Raw genomic sequence first — 24,704 nt, 5'->3', positions numbered from 1 at the left:
GTACCTAGATATCTTTGGTTTCGTAAGAAATCGAAACGAAATTCTCGCGTTTCGATTGGTTATTCTAGTCGATCCCCGACAAAGGCTAGTGTCGACTCCTAAATTGATAAAAAAAATATTAATAAATGATCTCGTGTCGCGCGAGGTATAGATTAAGGGACAATAAGCGTTCATGATTAATGGACCTTATAAATGAACAAAAGAATGACGCTTCTTAAGCTGTCTTTTGGAATATCCCATTTTGAACGTTTCCATGTCAATTACCTCTAAATCTACACCACGAGGGCCGCCTCGGGGGTAGGTTGCGACAACTGGGAACTAGACTAGTGCCCTTAGGAACTGCCCAGAACCGGTCGGTTCAATTTGGTCCGGGCACTTCTCGATCCAAGTGGATTCTTTTGCTTACACCTAATATGCACCGGTTGGGGATGTAAACCCTTCGTGGGATTTCGACCCCAACAAAAAAAAAAACCTTCACGGGACCAGGGGAGCCCATTCCAACATTCAAGCGAGGTTGTGTACATTTTTTCCCTTTCGACCCGCATTAAAGATTTTACAAATAAATTAGCTCAAAAAAATATTGGGAAAATTCAAAATAAGGCCCGAGTAAACTTTATCTCAAATAAGGACCTGAAGTGCACTTATTTTCTTAAATAATGACTTGAAGTGATTATATCAGTCTCAAGGAAGGGTCTGAACTTTCTAGTTGAAGGGCATTTTTGTCCTTTACTTTTTTTTTTCTTTTTTCCTTTTTTGTTTTTTTCCTTTTCTTTTTTCTTCTTCCCTCCACTGTACTTGAGGGCTATCCTCGCCGGCGTCGGGTTAGGGTTGCCCTGGGCTGGGCTCCCTTGTTAGCCCAAGCTAGGGCGTCCCTCCCCCGACGCCGGTAAGGGCAACCCTCGCCCTCATCGGATCTACTGAGGAACACCCTCGCCTGAGTCCGGCTACCTCCGCTGGCCATTGGAGGTGATGGCCGAGGGAGGGAAGAGGAAAAAAGGAAAAAGAAAAGGAAAAGAAAAAAAAGTAAAAAAATATATACTTAATCTTTTTTGACTAAAATACTCTTGCCGGAATAGTTACATGTTAGCCGGTCGGGCAAAAGTCCTTATTTGAGATGATTTGGCCACTTTAAGCCCTTATTTGAAAAAAATGAAGCCATTTTAGGCCATTATATGGAATTTTCTAAAAAAAAAAATTTTGGGTCAAATTGGCTCAAATTGGGTAAGCTGTTTTTGTTGCTGTTCAGCCCAGAGTCCAGGCCAATTTTGGCCCAGATCTGCTCCACCGTTGGGCCCACGTAAGAACAAAGAAAAAGAAAAAAGAAAAAGAAAAAGAAAAAGAAAATTTCGACTATTCCGTCAAATGAAAAAGAAAATCAAAAAGGAAAAAGAAAACACGAAGAACTGCTCCGTTTCTTCAATTTCACCGGCCTTCATTTCCCCTCCTCTCTCTTTAGGATCTCTCTGTCACTTGAGCATTCCTTCGATTGTTCTTCGGATGCTCTTCCGAATCTGACGAACTGATCTTCCAGGTAAATTCCTGCAACTCCTCTTCAATCGAAGTACTCCATTACTGCTAGATCTCTCTCCCTGTGCGCGCAAACGCCTGCTTATGGATCGGAGCCCACGCTTGTCGTAGTTCATATCCTACTTCTTGCGGTATAGCCATCTCCGAGCAGGGGCATCGAGTGATTCGGCTGTGAAATTGAGGTTGATGTCGTGGACGATCATGTCGTGGATGTTACTGCGCATCCGCGTCATCTCTTTTTTTATTTTATTTATTATGATCGACACTTGAGGATGGGAATCGCAATTTCAGGTGGATGGATATGGAGTGGTCGACGGTGCAGCATCTGGATCTGAGGCACATAGGAAGAGGCCTCAAGCCCTTGCAGCCTCACGCCGCGGCGTTCCATCCCCATCAGGCGATTGTGGCCGCGGCGATTGGGACCCATGTAGTCGGTAAACCTCGATTTCGCGATTTTCTTATCTCTGCTTTGACGGCTTGTTTTGCGTTATGTTGTTGGAAGTGCTGAACAGCGCATTGTGAGTTGTGTTGAAGTAGTTTGGGAGTCATTTAATCGCAGTATTAGTCAGCTTTGTTGCGATTGGTTGTGATCAAACTACTCGGTGTGATTGGTTTTGTGAGTCTTTTGTTTGGTTTTCTGACTTAAAATGGCCGAGTCGGACTTCGCATGTGGTGCAGAGTGATTTAGTTGAGTTCTGGTTATTAGTTTATGCCTTCTTTCCTTTTTTTTTCCTTCCCCTTTAATCTCTTTATTCAATTCTGCCTATTGCCATCATCTAAGAGGGGCACGTCCACCTTTCTTTAGTGTGGTTTAACTTTTGTACACTTAAGAACATGGCTACAAATGTCAGCTTAAAATCGTTTTGCAAGTGTGGTGTACCTGAAAAATCGATGGTATATTTGAAAGATGACCTTTATTGAAAACTGTTAGATCGACTAGGTATATCCATCATTAAATGAGGTAAAGGTTAAAGTTGGAGTTGGAGTTGGACTAGGGTCTGAAGCAGAGGAAATGCAATGAAAAGTTCCATACCTACCCACTACCCTTTAGAATTCGCTTAATGAGAGAGGTAAGTTTTCATGTTATCTTGCTAAATAGAAGACTAGGCAGGAGTTACCAATGAGTTTATGAAGTACTTCACTATCTCAACCAGATCGAGGAAGATGAAGTTTCTCAATTTTTCTCGAAGAGTTTCTTGGGTGGATTTCTTATCTAGTGCAATACAAGTTCAGATGTGTACTAGTGATATCCCCGTGCCTTTGGCACGATGAGAATATAGCGACACTTAAAATAATTTTAGCCAGATTTTCTTTAAGATCAAGAGTTATATCATTAATAATATTTTAATATACATCAAGAGGGAGAAAATGATAGATATATAATGAATTCAAATTCTTATGGTTTCTTTTTTTGACCAACAAATTTTTTTTATGGTTTTTCACGCACACATGTTTAGTAATTTGTGAAAACCTATCATAAAAATGTTTGACTTCTTGTCTCTATTAGCGAGATGAGTGGATATACGTCGAGTATATAATCGTTTTCTTTAATCTTTTGAGCGAAAATTTTCTAATATGTGAGACATTGAAAAAGAAGTTCAAAGCACCACTTTTTTAAGATGATAATATACATATGGGAGTAGATAGCTAATGACCTACTTGTCATAGAATTTTTTTTTTTTAAAACGTTATAAGCTTGGAAGCACGTAGATGACTTGAAAGAGCCCGAATGAACATAAGATTAGCATAAATGATTTTGATACCCATACAATCATCGTGGAACAAATTTTGTTTATTACGTGTCAAGAAATTGACACAAATTAAGTGAGAAATATATACCAACTCTAGTAACGTGAATCCAAATTTGTTATTTTTGTGTTGAAATTGAGTTGTAGTTTCATACATCTTGAACTGCAACAGAATGTGGTTGTACTGTATTTTATCATGCCAATTATTGCCAGGTACATCGAAAATAAGTTTTTTAGACAATATAAAAGAGGTTTCTCTTTCCTAAAAAAGCTTGAAAGTGGGAGTAGTTGGAGTTGAGAGTAGCATTCGCCCTCATGTGTGGTCAAGAAAAAGTCAACTTACCAATTTTAATGTATTAAGATGGGCCACAATCTAGATTGATTACCTATTGCTTCCTATTAACATATAGAATGCTGATAGTTTGTATTTTTCAAATAGGTCGATAGCCTAGCTTTATGACTTTGGTAGTTTGTTTGGTACTAGAAATATGCAAGCTTGGCCATGTCCATTTTAACCATTAAATTAAGTTTTTCCACTAAGTTTGTTTTGATGGTGCTGGCTGAGCATGATCTCAACTTTACCTTCTCCTTTTATTGGTTTGGTTGACTAGAACTGTTTCCTTTTTTTGGAAGTTTGAATTTGGTTGAATTATTCTTTGTTCCATCGGGGCTTAAATGAATAGATCTGTTTTCCTTGGATCTTTATACTTTCTTGTGGATCATGGTCCTAGTACTTTTCACAATTTTTGGGTACAATTTTGTAATGGATACCCAATTTTTGGCAATCCTATTGACCCACCTCCTGTTCTTGCAATTAAAAGATATAACATAAGTGTTATGTTGCCAACTTACTGTGGAACAAAATATTGTGCAATGCTTACTTTAATTCAGCTTCTTTGAGTGATAGTTAAATTGGACAAGTGATGATATCACTTTACGTTAGAAAGTTGAATTCAAAAGCTTAAGCAGATAGGTGGGGGATACTACATGTATAAAGGCCCATTGAAACCCTATAAACAAGCGATGTGGGATATTTTAACACTTTAGATGATTATGGTGTAGTCAATGTCTAATGTTGGCTGTAACTTTGAAACCGAGCTACCGAATGATTCCTAGATTACTTTGTGGATGCCCCTGAATGATTTATTAAAACCATGCTGTAATTCGTAGCAAATAATACCACATTCTTGACAAGTTTTGCACATTGGGCTCATTTAAAGAAATTAGTGAGTACAAGTTACAATGTTTCTGAACTCCCTCGATGCTGGAAGAAGTGGCAAAACTTCCATTGACCAGACAAAGACATCAGTTAACTTTATGAGGCCTGCCATGTCACTAATTTTCTACATGCATTTTTCACTTTTTTGACCAAGAAGTTTTTACACTTCATATTACTTTCCCTTTGCCCAGTACAGGAAAATGTATGTATTTTCTAATATCTTTTCTCTGCATGTTGTTTCCCAGTGGTGAATATGATCTTTAAAATGTTTTGTGTCAACCAGAATTTGATGCACTTACTGGAAGTAAGATCTCTTCAATTGACATCGGTTCTCCCGTCGTTCGGATGCAGTATAGTCCTACTAGTGGGCATGCTGTAGTTGCTATCCTTGAGGTCAGTTTCCTGATGGCTTTCTGCATCTAGGATATTTAAGTTGCTAAATGAAGATGATGATATATTCCTGGGATGTTTTGGCATGGCTGTCTTTACATGGTCTATTTGATGTGTGAGACTGGTGGTATGATAACTTGAGCATATAGGTATAGGATCCTTTCTTTTTTGGTCGATACGTATCATTTTACAATTGTACACGTCACATAAACATATGCTTGGATGCAGATGCACACATTTGTAAAGTTCACATGATAAATAGGAGTGCGTGATTGTAGTAGTAAGGAAATTTTTTCAGTAAATCACCAATTTTCCAGCTGGATGGAAGGGAGTGATACTTTTGTGACCTTATTGAGGGACACAATTTGATGACCAGTGCTTTGACTATCATCTCTAGAATCTAGATTTGCTGTGTTCCTTATTATTGAAAACTAAATCCAATAGAATGATCTAAAAGTGCTCATCTGTTTCAGTTTTCATGAAGGAAACAAGTACTTAGCTATTGACATTTACTATATGCCAAATGTATCTGCTTTACTGATTTTTTTCCTTTCCTTTTTACTCATGGATGAGCATGAGTTACTGAGAGGAGACCCTGCCTCTTCACTTTCAGTGCTTATCGAGTTAGTCACTGTAAATTTCTCGTACTCTTAGTTACCTTCCATCTCTAAGTCATGCTGCAGTCTTATTTGTTTGATTATTTTCCTAAGCACTTCACCTTTAAGTGCTGTTTGTAGGAGATACCTATTTGAAGCAGTTTTCCTTTTTTAGTTTCTGGTTTTTGTTTCATTTGTGCTCCTTTTCCTCTCATTGCTTGTATTCATTCATTTCACAGGACTGCACAATTCGATCTTGTGATTTTGACTCCGAACAGACCTGTGTGTTACATTCACCTGAAAAGAGGATGGAGCAGATATCCTCTGACACAGAAGTCCATCTTGCTTTGACCCCTCTGCAACCTGTTGTGTTTTTTGGTTTTCACCGAAGGATGAGTGTGACAGGTTAGTTGATCTCTTTGTTTTCTTTAGTTATTGATCCATTGTGAAATGTTAATTTTTTCATCTTATGCTTTTCCTCCTATGCAGTTGTTCTGTTCTCTCTCTCTCTCTCTCCTTACACACACACACATGTATACTATATAACGCACACACTTATATAGAGTATATTTTTTCATTAGAAGGTCAAGGAGTCATTGTTGAGGAACCAAGGGATGTAAATCCATATACAAAAGAAACTCAGAGCTAGAAAAGGAACTGAGAGTCTATCGTATTTATTTAAGCATTTTAATACAAACAGAACTCAAGGCTTGGAGAAACTCAGAGATCTTACAATATTCCAAGAGCACAAAGTTATCATCCACCTATCTGTTAATGTCTTACAGGGAACTCTTTCCTCTCAAGAGCCATGGCCTAAATTATGAAGAAAGCTACAAGAAAGTCGAACTGTCTTATGAGAGGGGTCTCTTATACCCTGCCACGATCCAATTCATATTGTAGAAGCATAAAAATCTGACCAGATCTTAGCTATAAAACACTAATGAATGTTTACGCTTCAGTTTGTGAGGGATTATGGAAGGCTTTAAGTCTATTGGTAGGTTTTATCCCTGTCATGATGGTTTGATGGGTATAGGTAGCAAGTAGAGAATAAAGAGGCCGGCGTCGAAAGTTGGAAGAGACAAATATTCTGAAAGATAAGCAAGGATGAGCTGAAGAAATAAAAGAAGGACCTTGTTAGGCATGCATTATGCATATCTCCAAAACAGTAAAGTAATGCATCATGCATTATACTTGAGTGGGCCTCTGCCAATAAGCACACTTACACCTCTGTCCTCTCTCATCTGCACTTTACTTATCAAAAAAAGAAAATGTTCTTAGTCCAATGGTATTAAGAGATGGAAGGAACACAGTTGTGGGCATCAAGCCATGAGCTGATGTTGATAGAAAAAAAGACTAAAAATGAGTATATCTGATTAAACTGATAACTAGGAATCTCTACTACATTTAGAATTACTGCAGAAAAATTTGACATTTTGCAATCACTTAGTTAAATTCAATATGGTTGAAAAGCCTACATTACTTGAGTTGAGATGCTACTACTTAGATTGGATGGTTAGTTCAGTAGATGCTGTCTTGTAGCTCTATTGTGTGGGTATTTTATAATGCTCCGATGTGGAAATTTGTTTCCCAGAACTGGAAAACAAATAGTTTTTGGTTGGTTTTTAATGTGGAAGTTCATTTGCTGTATTCTTATCTGGGATATAATGTGCAAGACAAGTGACGGCAGAAGTCCTTAGCAAGATTTCAGCCGTGCTGCATGGATATATTGTTGCATATGTTTTTGAGCTGTTGTATAAGGATCATCTTGGTCTTTTTGTTCTTTAGTAGAAAGGGTTCGAGGGAACAGTTCTGAAGTTGTGATCCTGGAGAAAGGTGTCACCAATTGGGTTCTAATAGCTTTATTTCAACTATTCTGGAAAAAGATTCCAAAAAAAACAACAAAAGAAAGATAAAGCACAAATGCTATTTAAACAGTCATCTGCTGGGTTCACTTCTGAGCTACTTTCTTATTGAGCTTTATAATCTCCAGATTGTAGCTACAGAACTGTCATTCCATGCACAGAGCCTTAGACTTACTCTTTAATAACATGATTCTGACAGAGCGGATAAATCTTTGTGGTGGCCTTACTGATGAATCTAGATAATAAGGTTGTTTTTTTCTGGCACATGCTTGTAGTTGTTGGAACTGTTGAAGGAGGTAGGGCACCAACAAAAATAAAGACAGATTTGAAGAAACCTATTGTCAATCTTGCTTGCCATCCTCGCCTTCCTGTCCTGGTAACATATTGTTTTCCTTTTTTCTCTTTATTTTCACTTAAAAGATCTTTCTGTCCTTTTCCTTCGCGGGTACTGCTGATGCTAAATGCTTACTGTTTTCTTTTCCAACTTCAGTATGTAGCTTATGCAGATGGATTGATTCGAGCTTACAACATCCATACATATGCTGTCCATTACACATTACAACGTGAGTGCCATTTCACTATGCGTCCTTTTGACAATTTAAAGTGTGGCTTTAACTGGCTTTGCTTTCATTGCAGTTGATAATACTATCAAGCTCCTTGGAGCCGGTGCCTTCGCTTTTCATCCGACTTTAGAATGGGTTTTCGTTGGTGATAGACGGGGTACACTATTGGCATGGGATGTCTCCACCGAAAGACCTATTATGGTTGGAATGTAAGTTCTAACTTGTGGTGCATTGGGGTCATTTGCTATGCGTAGGGGGCTTCATCTTTTCAATGGCACGTTTATATTATCATAAATATGTGAAAAGTAGGAGAGACTGAATTTTAGGGGTTTTTAAGAAAAGTTCAGAGGCTTGAAAACATGAACCAACCTGGTCATACCGGCTCGGAAATTTTGGTTGTGTTTTAGACCAGTTTGGTTATTTGGGCTGGTTCATTGGGTAGTCAACTTGTCTACTTGCTCCTTGGTAGTTGGTGTAGCTTCATTGAAGCATGCTGCTACGGAAATAGGACGTTCTGAGTGCATCTCCTTTCTCCATCGCCATCGCCATTGTCATCATCATAGTCAAAGTTGTCTATTGCATCCAAATTAGAGTTGTTTGTGGTTGGGTTAAGTTCAATTCGTTTGGGGGTATATTATATCTCTTTCCTTAATGACATCTCTTCTTTTTACTTGTTGCCCTTTAATGACATATTTGGGTTCAAATATTTCAACCAAACCCAAAGCACAACTAAAATCGCCTAACCAGTTATTCTAGTTTGTTATTTTGATGAATTAATTGCTAAAGTACTAGAAAGTCAGAATCTCTGTTGATTTCCAATAATGGAGGTTAAGTTTCCCGTGAAACTGTGTAGAACGATACGCCCTGCAAGTTAAACAAAGAAACCATGTTGACAAGGACTATGAGTTAACTTGCATCAACAGCATGTAAATACATTATAGGATTATATTGAGGAGGAGAATACCTAGGATAAATAGGTGGTAGTTGGGGTTTCAAATAATGATCAATGAGCTTGGATTGTCCGTTCTGCCCTCCAAAGAGTGGGTTTTCGGGGGGGGGGGGGGAGGGAAGGGGGTTTTTACTACTACATTTTATAGGGACTAATCAAGTGTAGGAAAGTTTGATTTCATACTCCCTATGCATGGGTACCTGTTTCGTTTGGATAATTAATTTGGAAATTCAATGAAGGAGACGCATCCTATGAGTCCATAGAAAAGTAACCAATGGATGAACCCATGCTGTCTATTTAATTTGTGTTGTAGGAGATCAATTTTTTTGAGCACCTCTAGTCTAAATCAAAACAACATTGTTTTCAATCTTGTCAACCACAAAGGTGAATTACTAATGTTATAATCATCCTTGGTCTACCTTTAACTTCTGATTCTTTTCCATTTATTGATTTTTACATCTTTTTACCTCTGTGGCGCATCATTGAGTGAAGCAGGTCTTGATTCCAGTCAATCGAGTGTAATTTCAGGTCTTTGCATATACTGAAGTTGGCATGTCTGAAGCATGATCACATACTTGGAAGCTAAAGCCTATTGCAATGTGTGTGGTGAACATGCATGATCTACATTATGTACAATGACTCATCTTTCGTTTATAATATCTCAAAACTAGCTAAATCTGCATGTTTCAAGCTTTAGAAGTGGGGAAGCAGTAATGGTCTAGTTACTTTAATATACAATCCGAATATTTAATATGTGAGTTATATTTTTGCTCATAGCTATTGGTTTACAGTACAATTTGTTACCATGAAGTTATTAAAGCTCTATCCATTGATATTTTAAAATTCTGTCGTTAGATATGACATCAATGTAGTTCTTTTATATGGGTAAATTGATGAAGCAGGAGATCCACCTATGTACAGAAGATCAATCACAATAGAAGGGAGACATTTCCTTAAATTATAGCTTTCGGAAAGATTGAAGATTTTGATATTTGGAGCATTTAATAGGGGTAAAAATATCCTGGATAATATGCTAAGTGGAATTTTTTGGAATTTGGATGAGAAAGTCATGGTGCATTTAGTGTCTCTAGGCAATTGCTTTATAATGCTTCACGACTTGTTATTATGATCTGGAATATAGAATATATCATTTTTAAATGGTGGGGTCCTCCAGGCTCAAACTAAAAAAAAGATGCTGGGGTCATCCATGATATTATAACAGATTTTCAGTACATTTTTCTAATTTATTCATGTTTGTGTGGTACATTCTGGATTAGTGGTGACACAAATCTTACTGTGATCATAACATTTTGTTAAGAAATTTATCGCCTCAGTAACAATTTCTGACCATGGATGCGTTATTTCAATTACGTGCAACCAGTACGCAGGTGGGTTCTCAACCAATTATTTCAATTGCTTGGCTTTCAATGCCGCGGCTGCTAGTCACACTTTCAAAGGATGGGAACCTTCAAGTCTGGAAAACACGGGTGAACCTTAATCCAAACAGACCACCCATGCAAGCAAATTTTTTTGAACCTGCAGGTATTCCAGATTTATGGGTTCTTCATGCATTTCACATCACCATAGCGGAATATGCTGATTTTTCCTGTCATATTTTTTTTGTGAAACCTTCATTTGATACTCAAGGAAGTGCAAAGTGTTTTGATCTTTAAAGTAAAAAATTGTTAAGTTCTTTCTGGATGCTGTAGTGGCAACTCTGATTTCTCCTTTATTTGAAATTCTTATTTTAGACCAACTTGTTCAAATGCTGGCAATGATTCCGACTTTACATATGAGATTATGCAACAGAACTTAAATATTGAAACCATGTGATGATTTGGGTTGAAAATTCAGTTTGCATTTGTTGCATATCGTGGGAGTCTGGTGGAAGGTGCTTGTTATGTTGTGGATTGAACTTTATGTTTTGTTACTTGGTAGATAAGAATTGCACCGGCTTTTTTGGCAGCTAGCTCCATAAGTATTCTAGGTATTCTTGTTTTCCCTGCATCATGTCGATTAGCTTTTGATATTGAAATTTGTGAAGAGGCTTTTTCTCGTGGATATAATGGGTTCTTGACCCCCTGTTGTTAAAATATGTTCCATTCTGTGGGTGAAGCTGCTTGGTTTTGGATTGTAAGTCTTCCAGCTGTTAACCCAAATACCAAATTCGCATCGATAAGAAGTCAGCTTGAGTGTGTTTTGCTTCTTTATGTGAAAGGAGTGCTTATCTGAAGCATGATAGGACAATTCAGTATCGATCTATAAATTATGCAGTTGGACGAGGAAAGTATAGCAATAATCTCGACCACATACAGTCTAATTTGTAGGAGTCATAGGTAAAAGCTCCATAATCTACGTTTCATTTTTTACAGTTAACAAATATTGTGCCCAAAATATTATTTTTAGTGTTCCAGAGTCCAGACTGCCAATGTACTTTTAAACAGAATCTGTGTTCCAAAGATGTTTTTTGATGTTCTTCATGAGTTCTTGACTTCTGCCACTTTGTTGCTGTTGTCAACTGTTGTAGTGCTGGAGCTGAAATAACTGATGCTCTATCTTCCCCTCTGACTTGCATCTACTTGCATATGTTGATTCTGATCTACATTGGCTCATGGTCTTCTTGATTTTGGCTGCAGCAATTGAATCAATCGATATCCCTAACATTTTATCTCAACAAGGGGGAGAAACGGTGTATCCGTTACCACGGATTAGAGCATTAGAAGTGCACCCCAAATTGAATTTAGCCACTCTTCTCTTTGCAGTTATGTGCAGCCATCAACTTATTTACTACTGGTGTTTTGTGATTGGACTTGTGAAATGAATCTCGTTTTCTCATTGACAGAGTATGGCTAGCGTTGACAACCAGAAAAGTAGGGCTGCATACACTCGGGAGGGAAGGAAGCAACTCTTTGCAGTTCTCCAAAGTGCTAGGGGGTCTTCAGGTGATATATTATTTAACCTTGACATTTGACCTATTTTCTTGTTATTCCATACATTGAGATTCTCTTGCTTATAATTTTCTTGCAACTGCTGAATACGCTCATCTATGTATAAGTTGATTTATCCTTCTCTCAATTTATTGTTGCATCTTCGGATTATTCTATAGTGTTGATGCTTTACAAGCATTGTTAGTCAATTTAGTTGTCAAGAGCTATATTTATTGACAACGTGCTTCCTTGGTGAATGTTTGGTCTAACTTATAGACAGCCTTTGAATGTTTGAATTCCTTATTTGAGGAAACAAGTGTGATTTTACCAAGAAAAGGAGTTGCTTACTTGGCAATTACCGTGGACCTCTAGGCATTAGATTTAGGTTCAAGTTTCATGACCCTTCTTCCACCCTGTGATATGATTGGACGTATCTTCCATCCGTTTGAATTCCGTCTCCCTTTCTTGTTAAGTTTTATTTCCAATTGTTATACAATTTTCCTCTGTGGGATTAGTGAACTTATCTTCAATCCATGCATTCTGAAATATTTAGTTTTGGATGTTTTAGTAAAATTTTAAACCATTGTCAGCAACTTTCCTGAAATCCTTAAAGTGCATCCTGAAAACACATCTGATCATTTATCATCTTTTTACTGCCATCACGTAAAATCTTCATTGGTAATGGCTAACATCTTTTTTCTACCTTTCAATAGATGAACTAATAATTCGTAATTGATGTGCAGCATCTGTATTGAAAGAGAAACTTTCCTCCTTGGGTTCCTCTGGAATCTTGGCCGAGCATCAACTTCAAGCACAATTGCAAGAGCATCACTTGAAAGGGTGAGTCCAGAAATTCTCACACCATGCACTTTTTATTATACCCTGTTACATGAGCTTATCTGTTCATGGAAATCTCTCATTCTTTTCTGTATCTTTGTTGAATGATTAATTTCTTTTTGATCTTTCTTCCAGTCAAAGTCACCTTACAATTTCAGACATTGCAAGGAAGGCATTTCTTTATAGCGTATGTTACTTCTTGGCTTTAATTTGTTGTGGACTGATGTTGATTATTTCTCTGCTCTGTGTGCTTTTCCACACATATATATCTAATGGTTTTTTACCTCAGCTAACTAACTTAGCAGTGTGTGTCTGAATGTTGGAGTCTTCTCCCTTGGCCTTTGTTTTTCTTCTCCAGTCCTTTTTATAATTAATGAAATTTATAGAAAAAATCGTTCACTACATGAGGAATATATAAGAGCATTAGAGCAAAAAGAAGAGCATGCTAAAAAAATACAAGACTGATTCAAAGTTATTGAATATACAATCTCCAAGTTACACAGTATGATAAAAAGAAGTATCGGCCGAGACATGAGTCCTTTTCTGCTTTCCAGATTTTTGAACCATGGTTGGGCTGTATAACATAGTCTTATGTGGTTGTGTAATCACTCTTTACATGTAAGGGTATGAGTTGTGGAGGTTTTAAATATATAAATCTGCTTGCATCCAAAATACACTATGACATTATATATACCATTCTGTATGTAGGAGTGTTGCTCTACATTCTTGTACTTCATGGATAACTAGCCGCCATGGGGCAATTACCCAAATGAAAGTTCAATGACCTCTAGCTCATAGTTTAGTTGGACATCATGGTTGCAAATTACTGGTTTCTCATGTGAATTGGGGGAAGAATATAATTACTAGTAATTGTATCCTTATTTAGGCTCTGCATGCTCCATAGTTCCAGGATGAACACCTGCCAAATGTATAATGTATTTGCAAACTCAGCCAAACCCTGTGTTGGTTATTACCTTCTCCATTAATGGTGTGTCTCAGGTAAGTGGATTCAAAATGCTCGCTTTTGTCACTGTGCTCACTGCCCCTTCCAAGGGTTAAATTTACCTCAACTTCCAAACTTTGAATAACTCTTCTCACGAGTTTTATCCATTCTTCTGATCTATATAGTTGAGCACCAATGTATCTTTACCTTGTAGTGTAAATCCATCCAGTGCCTGGATTAAGACTTGTGCTTTTTTGAGTCTACTGATGACGAGTATTCCAACTTTCAATGTGAAAAAGGGCACCTTGCTTATTTACTGTCTCTGTTCGGAAATGCTTATTGCGGGTGCGATCATGTACCTGACTAATGAAATTCTTTTCTTCCAGTTATTTGTATGTCATGTTATGTCCTTGAAAATGATGGTAAATGCATGTGGTAGTAATTATTGGCTGCTGCTTGTCGTCTCTGTGTTTCCCATTTCGTTATTTGACCACACTCAGAGTTATAGACATAGATCAAAGATCCTACTCTCTCTAAGATTTGCCAAAGCACAAAATCAACTAAGTTGGTTTATCTGAGTGCTGCTTTTTGTGTTATTGCACTTTGAATCGAGATGTAGTGTCTCCTAGCATGAATGAGACTATGTACTTAATTTGTCTTTGATCAATGGAGCATAATTAAATTAGATTTCAGTTCAGAAGTCAGTTGGCTGCATTGTCTGTGATAAATAGCCAAAAACTTGAACCTTATAAGACCTTTCATTCAGTGTAGCCCATGCAAGTATGTTTTCATCTTTGAGTAGGCCTGGATTGGGATTGTTTGAAAGCCCAAAGAAATCTGCTCTAAATCTGTGTTTACTTTTAACATATTGAAATGCTTATCAGGTCTGGGTTGGTTAAAATGCTTTAAACTTGTATTGACAAAACCCTTGAACATCAATTTTCTTTGAATTTTATTGGGAAATGATGACATTTTTACCTTTGCCAATAAGTGGTTCTAACCGTTTTTATTATTTTTCATGCTGGAAAAGATTTCAGATTTGCGGGTGATATTTGATGTTCATATGAAAAGCATGGTGTTTTAGTTTGTCATATCTAATTGTTGTTCACACTACTTATTGGTATGTTGTTGCAGCATTTCATGGAAGGTCATGCAAAATGTGCTCCTATATCTCGATTACCTCTTATTACCGTCTCCAATGCTAAACATCCTCTGAAAGATATTCCTGTTTGCCAGGTAACTTTTGAGTCTATGATACTTCATCTCTATTTATTCATTCTATCTTTGTCTGAAGCCATTTTCATTTGGCAGCCATTCCATTTGGAGATGAATTTCTTTAATAAAGAGAGTCGAGTCCTTCACTATCCTGTCCGAGCTTTTTATGTAGATGACCTAAACCTCATGGCTTACAATCTTTGTTCTGGGACAGATTCTATCTACAAGAAACTTCAAAAATCGGTAAGAAGCAATGCAAACCCCTGGCATCAGGAATAATCTTTTGAATAGTTGATAATCTTAGGCTAATGTCTCCGAGAAACTTGTCATCTTATGATTGATACAATATGTAATTTTAATTGCAGATCCCTGGGAGTGCAGATTACTATCCAACTCGCATAATCTACAGCATAAAGCAGCATCTTTTTCTCATTGTTTATGAGTACAGAGGTGCCGCAAATGAAATTTTCCTTTACTGGGAAAATACTAATATTCAGGCTGCTAACAGTAAGGGTGGCTCGGTCAAAGGTTTGTCTTCCAATTTCCAAAGAAAATTGACTTTTACTTCATGTACATTGATATAAAAGCCATAGACTGACGTAGAAAATTTATTTCTGAATTTTTCAGGTCTAGATGCTGCATTTGTTGGTCCGAATGAGAATCAATTTGCAGTACTTGACGGCGACAAATCTGGACTCTCTTTATTTGTACTACCAGGGGGAACTTTGCTAGAAGCTGATAATCAGAAGAAGGAAGCTTCTAGTGCTGAGCAAAACCAATCTGCAGATACTAATGTTGGTTCTGTTCAAGGCCCTCTTCCATTCATGTTTGAAACTGAGGTTGATAGAATTTTTACGACTCCTATAGGTACCTGACGAGTGGAATTTGCTTTTTTCATTCATATAGCTTGTTAGATGCTTTTACATGATCTGGATTGATGTGCAGAGTCAACTTTGATGTTTGCTTCGCATGGGAACACCATCGGTTTGGCGAAGCTGGTCCAAGGATCCCGCCTTTCAACTACAAATGGCCATTACATATCGACAAAAGCAGAAGGGAAGAAGTCAATTAATCTGAAAGTAAATGAGATTGTTCTCCAGGTAATGTTAACTAGGACTGTTCTAGGCCTTCTGGACTCTTTATCCCATAATTGATGTTGCAAATGGGTTGGTATCCCTTTGTGTCACTCGAATGAAGTAATGTGCCTTATAAGAAAAGGGCTATCTTCTACCTTTTACTAATTTTTGTCCAGGCAACCTGCAGTCCTGACAAATGATATAAGAAAATGTCCATGAGGATTTCTTTTTTTCTGTGTTACACAAGCATAAAGATACCCCTTGTCGAGCAGAGATCTGAGCAATTTTTGTCATTATTGTTAATTTTATCCTTTGTCCTGCTTTTTTGGGTCTGTTAGAATGTCTGTTATAGCATGGGATCTGTAAACTCTTGGTTCCTGCATGAGTTTGTGATTTTTTCGCTTTTTGGACACATGTAGTTTGCAGTGTGATTTAGGAAACCTTTTTCTTAATACTAGTCTTGAGTGAACTTTACCGAATTTGACCAGCTATAGAATTATTATTAACTTTTCATTGAGGGCTAATATAGGCCTTAGATTGTTCAGGAGCATCTGAGAATTGTGTGCACTTGGAAGACAAATCTGGGCTCTGTAGATAGTGGATCTGGATGAACATTGTTGAATTCCATTTGAGGAATATGTGTTGAGGTGCTGCTGATAGGAATAACACTGCATGTGCACGTATTATAGCATGTATATTTAGTAACTTTCGGTAGGAAATGAGAAAATCTCAATGAGAAAATTGATCATTTCCCCGTCTGTGAACTAATTTCCAAAAATGAAGAGATGTAAAAGCTCTATTGTTTCACTTCAGAATCTGCAAGTGCATTGTCAGAGAAATGTGGTTTGTTTTTCTTTTAGTTTCAATTCCAAATGATGCACTCTAGTTTTGTGGAGGATTCATGTCCTCTCGTCTGACTTCTTTTGCCATCTTGGTGCTGGTTTACACAACACAGCTGTCACCTCTCGGTGTGATCCTATCTGCTGTTATGTGATTAATTGAACTCATCTAAATCATACTGGCTTGATGTCCTGATCGCTACGTTTTGTTGTTTAATGTTGATAATCCCATTGACATGTGCTAGCATCCTTTTTCTTTGTAAATTTATGTATGACATTGAATAAATGCGTTTGCCAATTCCAATGTTGATGTCGGTCCAACTTCGGCAGGTGCATTGGCAGGAAACTCTTAGAGGCTTTGTTGCGGGAATACTTACTACCCATAGGGTTCTTATAGCATCTGCAGATCTTGATGTGCTGGCAACCAGTTCTACCAGATTTGACAAAGGAATGCCTGCAATATCCTAATTTAGAGGCTTTTCAATTAGCTGTTTGCCCTTGGCTACATGTGCAGTAGAGTTCATGCTTTTCATGTTTACTGATTATGAAAATTTTGTTATTGATGTGATGAAAACATTGTACGTTCTTAACTTCGCCATACTTTAGATCTATTTTATGGGTTGGGCCTGCACTTCTCTTTTCCACAGCCAGTTCAGTTAGCGTGCTTGGCTGGGATGGGAAAGCAAGGACCATTCTCTCTATCAGTATGCCTTATGCAGGTGCTGAGTTTGTATTTTTAGCATTTTTTAATATTTCCAGTGTTTTTTAAATTTATATTTCAGCTTTTGATTGTTACTCTGTCATTGTACTTCTGACGCCAGGATGATCTTCCTTTCCAGTTTTGGTAGGTGCTTTGAATGATAGGCTGTTGCTGGCTACTGCTACTGAAATAAATCCTAGACAGAAGAAAGGAGTTGAAATTAGGAGCTGTCTTGTTGGACTTCTTGAACCTCTTCTCATTGGATTTGCCACAATGCAACAACACTTTGAGCAAAAAGTCGACCTTTCTGAGATACTATATCAAATAACGTCAAGGTACTCAACCCTGATGGTACAGTGTCTGGAGTGGAAATGCACATGGTGTTGCTAAATGAATTTTTATGAGGATTCTAATGATGCCTGATGTGTAATTTCTTTTTTGGGTACAAAGGTTTGACAGCTTGCGTATAACTCCACGATCACTCGACATCCTCGCAAGAGGTCCTCCTGTTTGTGGGGATTTAGCTGTATCACTCTCCCAATCAGGTCCACAATTCACACAGGTTCGCTAAAGATGGTGTTCGACTTACTTTATCATAACTAATCATCTTAGGAGCTATCCTGTTTATTTACTGTTTTTGCTGTCTAGGTCTTGAGGGGTATATATGCAATTAAAGCTCTCCGATTTTCTACGGCTCTATCAGTCTTGAAGGATGAGTTTTTGCGTTCCAGAGACTATCCCAAATGCCCTCCAACTTCTCATTTGTTCCATCGTTTTCGACAATTGGGATATGCCTGTATCAAGTGAGTAGACATAAGCACCTAGTTGGGAACTTAATTTCTCTCGAAAATGTTCTGTGCGATTACAAGTCATTCCCAATAATTTGTTTCAATTTCTACTACTCTCTTCAAGTCCACCTGTACTGTTTGTTTCCATTTCTGCTTTTAATTATCTTGATCCGACATCAGCTCCTATATACACCAGATCAATAATTATTAATATAGTAATGTATAAGGGATTTCCTGTTGAAATCTACTGTTTTCTTGGTTTATTCTTTGGTCTACACGCTTAGATTTGTAATTACTATCGGTATGAATAAGGTCGTTACTTGAAATGTGTGAAATGTTTGTTTGGGCTGTGACGACAATTTGGTGTTGGAAGAACTGGCTTGTTGAGCTTGACTGCCAATAGTGTGACAAGTGAGACATCGGATGGCTTTTATTCTGGACTGGTTTTGAGTTGGAGAAGTTTTTGCTAATTCCTCTTTAGTTATATTACATATAGCATGGTGATAAACATATCATACATGTGCATCTTATGATACTTATACTGTGGAACAAATAGATGCATGTAATTCAATTTCTACATGATCTTGCTGCTTCTGTTTAACATTCCGAGGTGATACATTTTATTCTTCAAGTATATCTCTGAGAATATATCCGAAACGCTGTTTGAAGCTTTGATGTATTGTGGAAGCCTTATTTATCAACGAACATTTGCCAAGTCTTTTATTAACTTGAATATTGACTTGGGCAACCGTAGATATTGATTATTGTCAAGCTTATAAGTAGTATTGATTGGATCACATGCTTGAATTCCATGGTATATTTATTTAAGTTGGCGATACTAGCCTCTTCCAAGTATCCGTAATCTTGTCCAATTCATTGCTTTAGCATATGGGTCCCATATATAATATTTGCTGACACTTGACCTCAAGTGTATACTGAATGGTGTATTGAAGAGATGATTTTGTACTACGGGTCCATCTATTTGTGCCTACCTTCAGTTGCTAATAGAGAATTGACATGCAGGTATGGTCAATTTGACTATGCAAAAGAGATTTTTGAAGTCATATCTGACTATGAAAGTATGCTGGATCTCTTTATATGCCACTTGAACCCCAGTGCCATGCGACGTCTTGCTCAGAAATTGGAGGAAGATGGTGGCGATTCAGAAATCAGGCGATATTGTGAACGAATTTTGAGAGTCCGGTCTACAGGATGGACACAAGGAATTTTTGCTAATTTTGCTGCTGAGAGCATGGTCCCTAAAGGACCTGAATGGGGAGGTGGAAACTGGGAAATTAAGACCCCTACTAATCTGAAGGACATACCTCAGTGGGAGCTTGCGGCAGAAGTTATGCCGTATATGAAAACAGATGATGGTGCTATTCCATCTATAATTGCAGATCATATTGGTGTGTATTTGGGTTCAATCAAAGGAAGGGGCAATATTGTGGCAGTGAGGGAAGACAGCTTGGTTAAAGTTCTCACTCCTGCTAGAAGTGACAGTAAGCCAAATGGAATACAAACTTCTTTGGTGAAATCAACGTCTAATAAGTCCAAAGGCGTTGCGGAGGGTGACACCAAGGCTGAATCCTTGATGGGTCTGGAAACCCTTACAAAGCAATATAGTGCTACTGCTGCAGACGAACAAGCCAAAGCTGAAGAAGAATTTAAGAAAACAATGTATGGTGCTGCCGATGAGGGTAGCAGCAGTGATGAGGAAGGTGTGTCCAAAACAAAGAGACTGCAAATAAGAATTAGAGATAAGCCTGTTGCCTCTCCCGTGGACATTAACAAGATCAAAGAGGCGACCAGGCAATTCAAGCTAGGTGAGGGTTTAGTTCCATCCATTAGTAGGACGAAGTCGTTGGATATTGGGCAGAGCTTGTCACAACCTTCTGCTCCTTCAACTGGTGGAATGGTTACTGGCCCTACAGGTTTTAGTCCGGTTTCTGCTCCTGCAGATATTTTTGGTACCGATGTGTTATTACAACCTGCACCTGGGGCACAGCCTGGTCCTGCAGTTACAGGAATGGGGGTCACAGCTGGACCCATTCCTGAGGACTTCTTCCAGAATACCGTATCATCCGTGCAGGTTGCAGCTCAATTGCTTCCTCCTGGGACTTATCTCTCGAAAATGGGTGAAGCTGGTCGAGGTGTTGAAACTGGAAAAGCAACAGCTAGTCAGGTCAATACATCTGTATCTGATATAGGGCTTGCTGATGGTGGTGTTCCCCCTCAAGCCTCTCAACAACCTGCTGTCTCACTTGATTCAATTGGACTTCCTGATGGTGGCATTCCACCACAATCTGCTGCTCACACTGTAGTAGTACCGCAGCCCCAGGCTCAGGTCCCCATCTCAACCCGACCTCTTGATCTTAGCGTTCTTGGGGTATCAGCTTCCATGGATTCTGGAAAACCTGTCCATCCTGCTTCTCCACCAGCATCCGTGCGGCCTGGACAGGTGAACATAAATTATCTACATAAATGTACAGCGAATTGCCCAATTGCCCTATGGATTTCTTCTTTTTGAGTATCGAGAAGCTTTTCCACGTATTTGGGTCCCATGAAGAGTCTAGTTTTGGTGCTTCTAAGTCCTAGACTGGTGTAATGGGCTAGTCTTTGCTTCTCTCCTTTTGCTATAGTATGAAAGTTGTGTTAGACTGCACAAATGCTTATGGCTTGATGATACTGCTGCAGTAGCATGAAACAGGGAGCTAGATTCTGGAACTATATTATATGAATTAAAATACTTTAACACCTTGATTAATTGAGTTTTTAAAATTTCGTGAAGAACTTCATTCTATCTCTCCCTCGTTACGAACAACAAAGTGGGGCTGCACCCTGCTCCATTGTTCATATTGCAATGATGTTGCAATCTTATTGTTGTTAAAGTTTTGCTTGATATATGATTAGATTATCGTACATTGACGTTATGCATTAGTTGACTGGTGGCCGCATTGAATATACCCTCCCCTTCTGCTTCTACAACTGATTGTTGGATTCCTCATATGGGATGCATGTTAATTTTATGTTGTTGGTATATACAGGTTCCACGCGGGGCTGCTGCATCAGTATGTTTTAAAACAGGTCTTGCACACCTTGAGCAGAATCAGCTAGCTGATGCATTATCTTGCTTTGATGAAGCCTTCCTGGCACTCGCGAAGGATCAGTCACGTGGGGCTGATATTAAGGCACAAGGCACGATTTGTGCTCAGTACAAAATTGCAGTTACTCTTCTACAGGTGTGTGGGTAATTTTTATATCAGTTGCAGTAAATTAAGGAAATGCTCATCTTGATTTTTAAGCCAAGTCGGTTCAAGTCTGGAAAAGCTCTTTCTGTTCATTTTGTCAGTGTTGTTGAACATGCGAATGTCGTGACTTATTCTTATAGGTGAACTATATGTTCTCTAGAAATCCATGATTTGGCCATATTATTATGCCTAAACTTGCATCATTACATCTTTTATATTAACACAGCAGCTCTGAACACCTTCAGCACATTTTACAAATGAATATATTGTGGAGACACGGTCTAATCTTATACAGTTTTTGACGTATGACCACCACTTTTAAGAATGCTGGCATTCATTTTAGTTGAGTAGCCATGTCCTGCATATCGGAGAATTTGACTTCTGAAAGACCAACTCATGGAACCTCATCCAAGAACTTTATACAGCCAGAGTAAAATTTCATTATGCCATTCTGCAAGCAGTTCGCAGAATGTGATTACTTTATGAAGTTGCACAATGTTCTTTAATGCCCATTTGTCTATAACATTGTCAGTGCCACCACTGTAATACGAAATTTGTGTTGATATAAATAATGCACAACATATGGGAGGATTTGGTGCTAGAATAAAGTAGTCATAATTAATAAGGAGTCCTTTTAATTGTTTTCCCTATTATTTGAGTTTCTTCAGACTACATCTAGCTCTATTGACTTTGATTCCAGGAAATTGGACGCCTGCAAAAAGTCCAAGGTGCCAGTGCGATTAGTGCTAAAGATGAGATGGCCAGACTATCCCGACATTTGGGTTCTTTACCACTACTTGCAAAACACCGAATAAATTGCATTCGAACCGCCATCAAACGAAACATGGATGTTCAAAACTTTGCTTATGCCAAGCAGATGCTCGATCTCCTCTTGTCGAAAGCACCTCCAAGCAAACAGGACGAGCTAAGGAGCCTCATTGACATGTGTGTTCAGAGGGGTTTGTCCAACAAATCGATCGATCCTTTGGAAGATCCCTCTCAGTTCTGTGCTGCCACTCTCAGTCGTCTGTCAACTATTGGGTACGATGTCTGTGATCTCTGTGGAGCGAAGTTCTCAGCTTTATCAGCTCCTGGATGCATCATATGTGGGATGGGAAGCATCAAAAGATCGGATGCTCTTGCAGGTCCTGGTCCCGTACCTTCACCATTCGGTTAAGTCCTGTAAATGGACGATTTCGGTTTCAGACATACTCATTTATGCACAGATATGAAAGTTTTGAGTTCTCGATCTTCTGGGCTTCATGTTGCTTACTCAGTGATTCAAGGCGCTGCTAGATGAAAAACTTCTGTAGGATGTTGAAGCTGCTTATTGGAGAGTTTGAATAGAGCTTGTGCCCTTTAGGTATATACTATATCTCTGTATTCTTTTGTAGGAGCTTGTTGTATGCTTCAAATTTTTCCCCTCGTTTTTTGTTCATTGTATATGTCGAGCCATTTTTGTCGTGGCCACGCATTCATGTCACTGGTGTGTATATGTAACGTACATATTCTACTAGTTGAAGCGGTCCTCATTGATTATTGTCCATCGATCTGTCTCCATTGGATCTATTCCCAGGAGTACCCTAAAAAAAAAAAAGGAACCTTTCCTCTCCCCAGCCATTTCGGGTCAAGAAGATGTGAAAGCGTCTTTCTCTCTGTAATAAGGGTGCGTTCCGAGGTGTGAAGTGGGAGAGAGGGGATTTCAGAATTGGGGTTTTGAATAAAACGACGGTTTCCTTTTTTTTTCTTTTTCAATGTATATGAAAAAGTAGTAATAAGAATGAGAGGTGTTAAGCTTTTGATCATCCTGGCGTTGAGCCATTTTTCAATGTTCTCTCTAGAAATTGCACTTTTGTTCTTGTCAACTGATCATGCAAAGAGCAACACCAGATATATACTAAGATCAGCATAAAAATTCGCATTATGGAGTGATCCAACAAAACTGCAAAGGAAAATACATTAGGAGCTCTAGTGTGCGAAGGATTATTGGCGGCTGATGTAGGCTGCATTTGGTTCGGCTTTGCAAATGGGTTTTGGGGAAATGCATATGCCTTTGGCCTAAAGCCCTATGGGGAAATATAAATTGTGTTTGGTAAAATGTTCTTTGTATAACTACTTTAACCTAAGTTGTGATTAGAAAATATTTTTTGCAAAGGGCTTTTGGGTTTAATTTTTCTTTTTTTAAAAAAAAAATCAAACCCTACGTCGGCTCCAACGAGCCAGATTGGCGACCCGGCTCTCATAGTGTAAGTTAGTTTCCCATATTGGATGTGTCAGTCTAAAGCGTGTATCATCATGTGGAGTGCCGTACTATATATTATCTCTGAGATAGAAATGCGTTCATCCCGACAAATAGGACCATTCGACCTTATGCTACCCTCAAGTGCCGAATATGGTCTGTCTTCAGCGATTACATAGAATCTGCAATCGACTTTTTGCTAAGAATATTGGTGATAAAATCAATATGATTGAATCATATGCTTCTGTTTTTCGTGATGGTTGAAAGCCTGCAAAGAGTTGCCTTCCTCCATGATGACAAGACGATGGAATAATTTACGATCGTCAAACGCCACCTCGCAAGAGGTTTATTTGCGTCCGCTTTGTAATTTGTTAAACTCCCTCGAGTTCACCTCCGGAGGGTCATGACATTTTGTCCAAGAAGATTGTCGGCAACTGACTGGGTCCGATTAGAGCCGCAAGATCTTTCATCTTAGTTTTCCCGGGTTTCTTCCTACCCGTTTCTCGGGTTTCGGTGGAACTGAACGCGTGACTGCCTCTTGCAGTTCTTGACAACCCGTCTTCTTGCTTGTTCGTTTTTACAACAATGGCAACTTGATCAGAATTCAAGTGCTGGGCGTGGAATGTCAGCCCTTGCAGTTGCAGCGATTCGTTCATCCTAAGGGTCCCTCCAACACCAATAGACTCAGAAGTGGTGGTCGCGACCGTCACCTTCTTCTCGCCATCACGAGCTATGGAAGGAGTCAGACTGAGCTTTCCCTCGGAGACCAATGAAGCCGTGTCCGCCGGGAGATGAAGAGACGAGAAATCGACTTCCATCTTTCCGTTCTCCCACTGAAAGACGATTTGCAAAGTGACACCAGACCCCCCCTATCAGCAATTTGGCTGTTAGGGTTTATGTTGATGGCAAATGTGTCAAAGTTAGAGATTGCCCGTGTGTGAGTTGTGATGGAAACTTGCGTGTGAAGAACCAAGTTCTATATAAGATTAAGTTGTAGGCATAAGCAGATCCATCCTAACCAAAATATATTTAATT

General features: G+C 38.6%; 1 protein-coding gene across 2 annotated transcripts; it reads left to right on the top strand.

The window, feature by feature from the left end:
• The first annotated feature begins 1,382 nt into the window (after positions 1 to 1,382).
• LOC115676948 (uncharacterized) lies at positions 1,383 to 22,976 on the top strand. Of its 2 annotated transcripts, none has more exons than XM_030599986.2 (25): positions 1,383 to 1,531; positions 1,819 to 1,961; positions 4,778 to 4,887; positions 5,720 to 5,885; positions 7,618 to 7,718; positions 7,833 to 7,905; positions 7,979 to 8,114; positions 10,236 to 10,396; positions 11,491 to 11,615; positions 11,697 to 11,796; positions 12,525 to 12,621; positions 12,754 to 12,805; positions 14,696 to 14,797; positions 14,873 to 15,019; positions 15,142 to 15,304; positions 15,404 to 15,643; positions 15,722 to 15,876; positions 17,022 to 17,150; positions 17,293 to 17,410; positions 17,531 to 17,726; positions 17,842 to 17,953; positions 18,040 to 18,194; positions 19,203 to 20,640; positions 21,227 to 21,421; positions 22,131 to 22,976. In XM_030599986.2, the coding sequence occupies exons 2-25, from the start codon at positions 1,823 to 1,825 to the stop codon at positions 22,605 to 22,607; spliced, it is 4,887 nt and encodes a 1,628-aa protein (XP_030455846.2). In that variant the 5' UTR covers positions 1,383 to 1,531; positions 1,819 to 1,822; the 3' UTR covers positions 22,608 to 22,976. The 2 variants fall into 2 exon arrangements, with proteins under 2 accessions (XP_030455846.2, XP_030455847.2); XM_030599987.2 differs by having other exon boundaries at positions 1,422 to 1,709.
• Positions 22,977 to 24,704: the final 1,728 nt, after the last annotated feature.

Source organism: Syzygium oleosum, unplaced genomic scaffold, assembly GCF_021117445.2.
Source record: "Syzygium oleosum isolate NSW1041296 unplaced genomic scaffold, Sole_v2.1 Sole_v2.61, whole genome shotgun sequence".
Lineage (NCBI taxonomy): Eukaryota > Viridiplantae > Streptophyta > Magnoliopsida > Myrtales > Myrtaceae > Syzygium > Syzygium oleosum.
The sequence above is the reverse complement of the archived record's forward strand: the minus strand, read 5'-3'. Positions and strand labels throughout refer to the sequence as shown.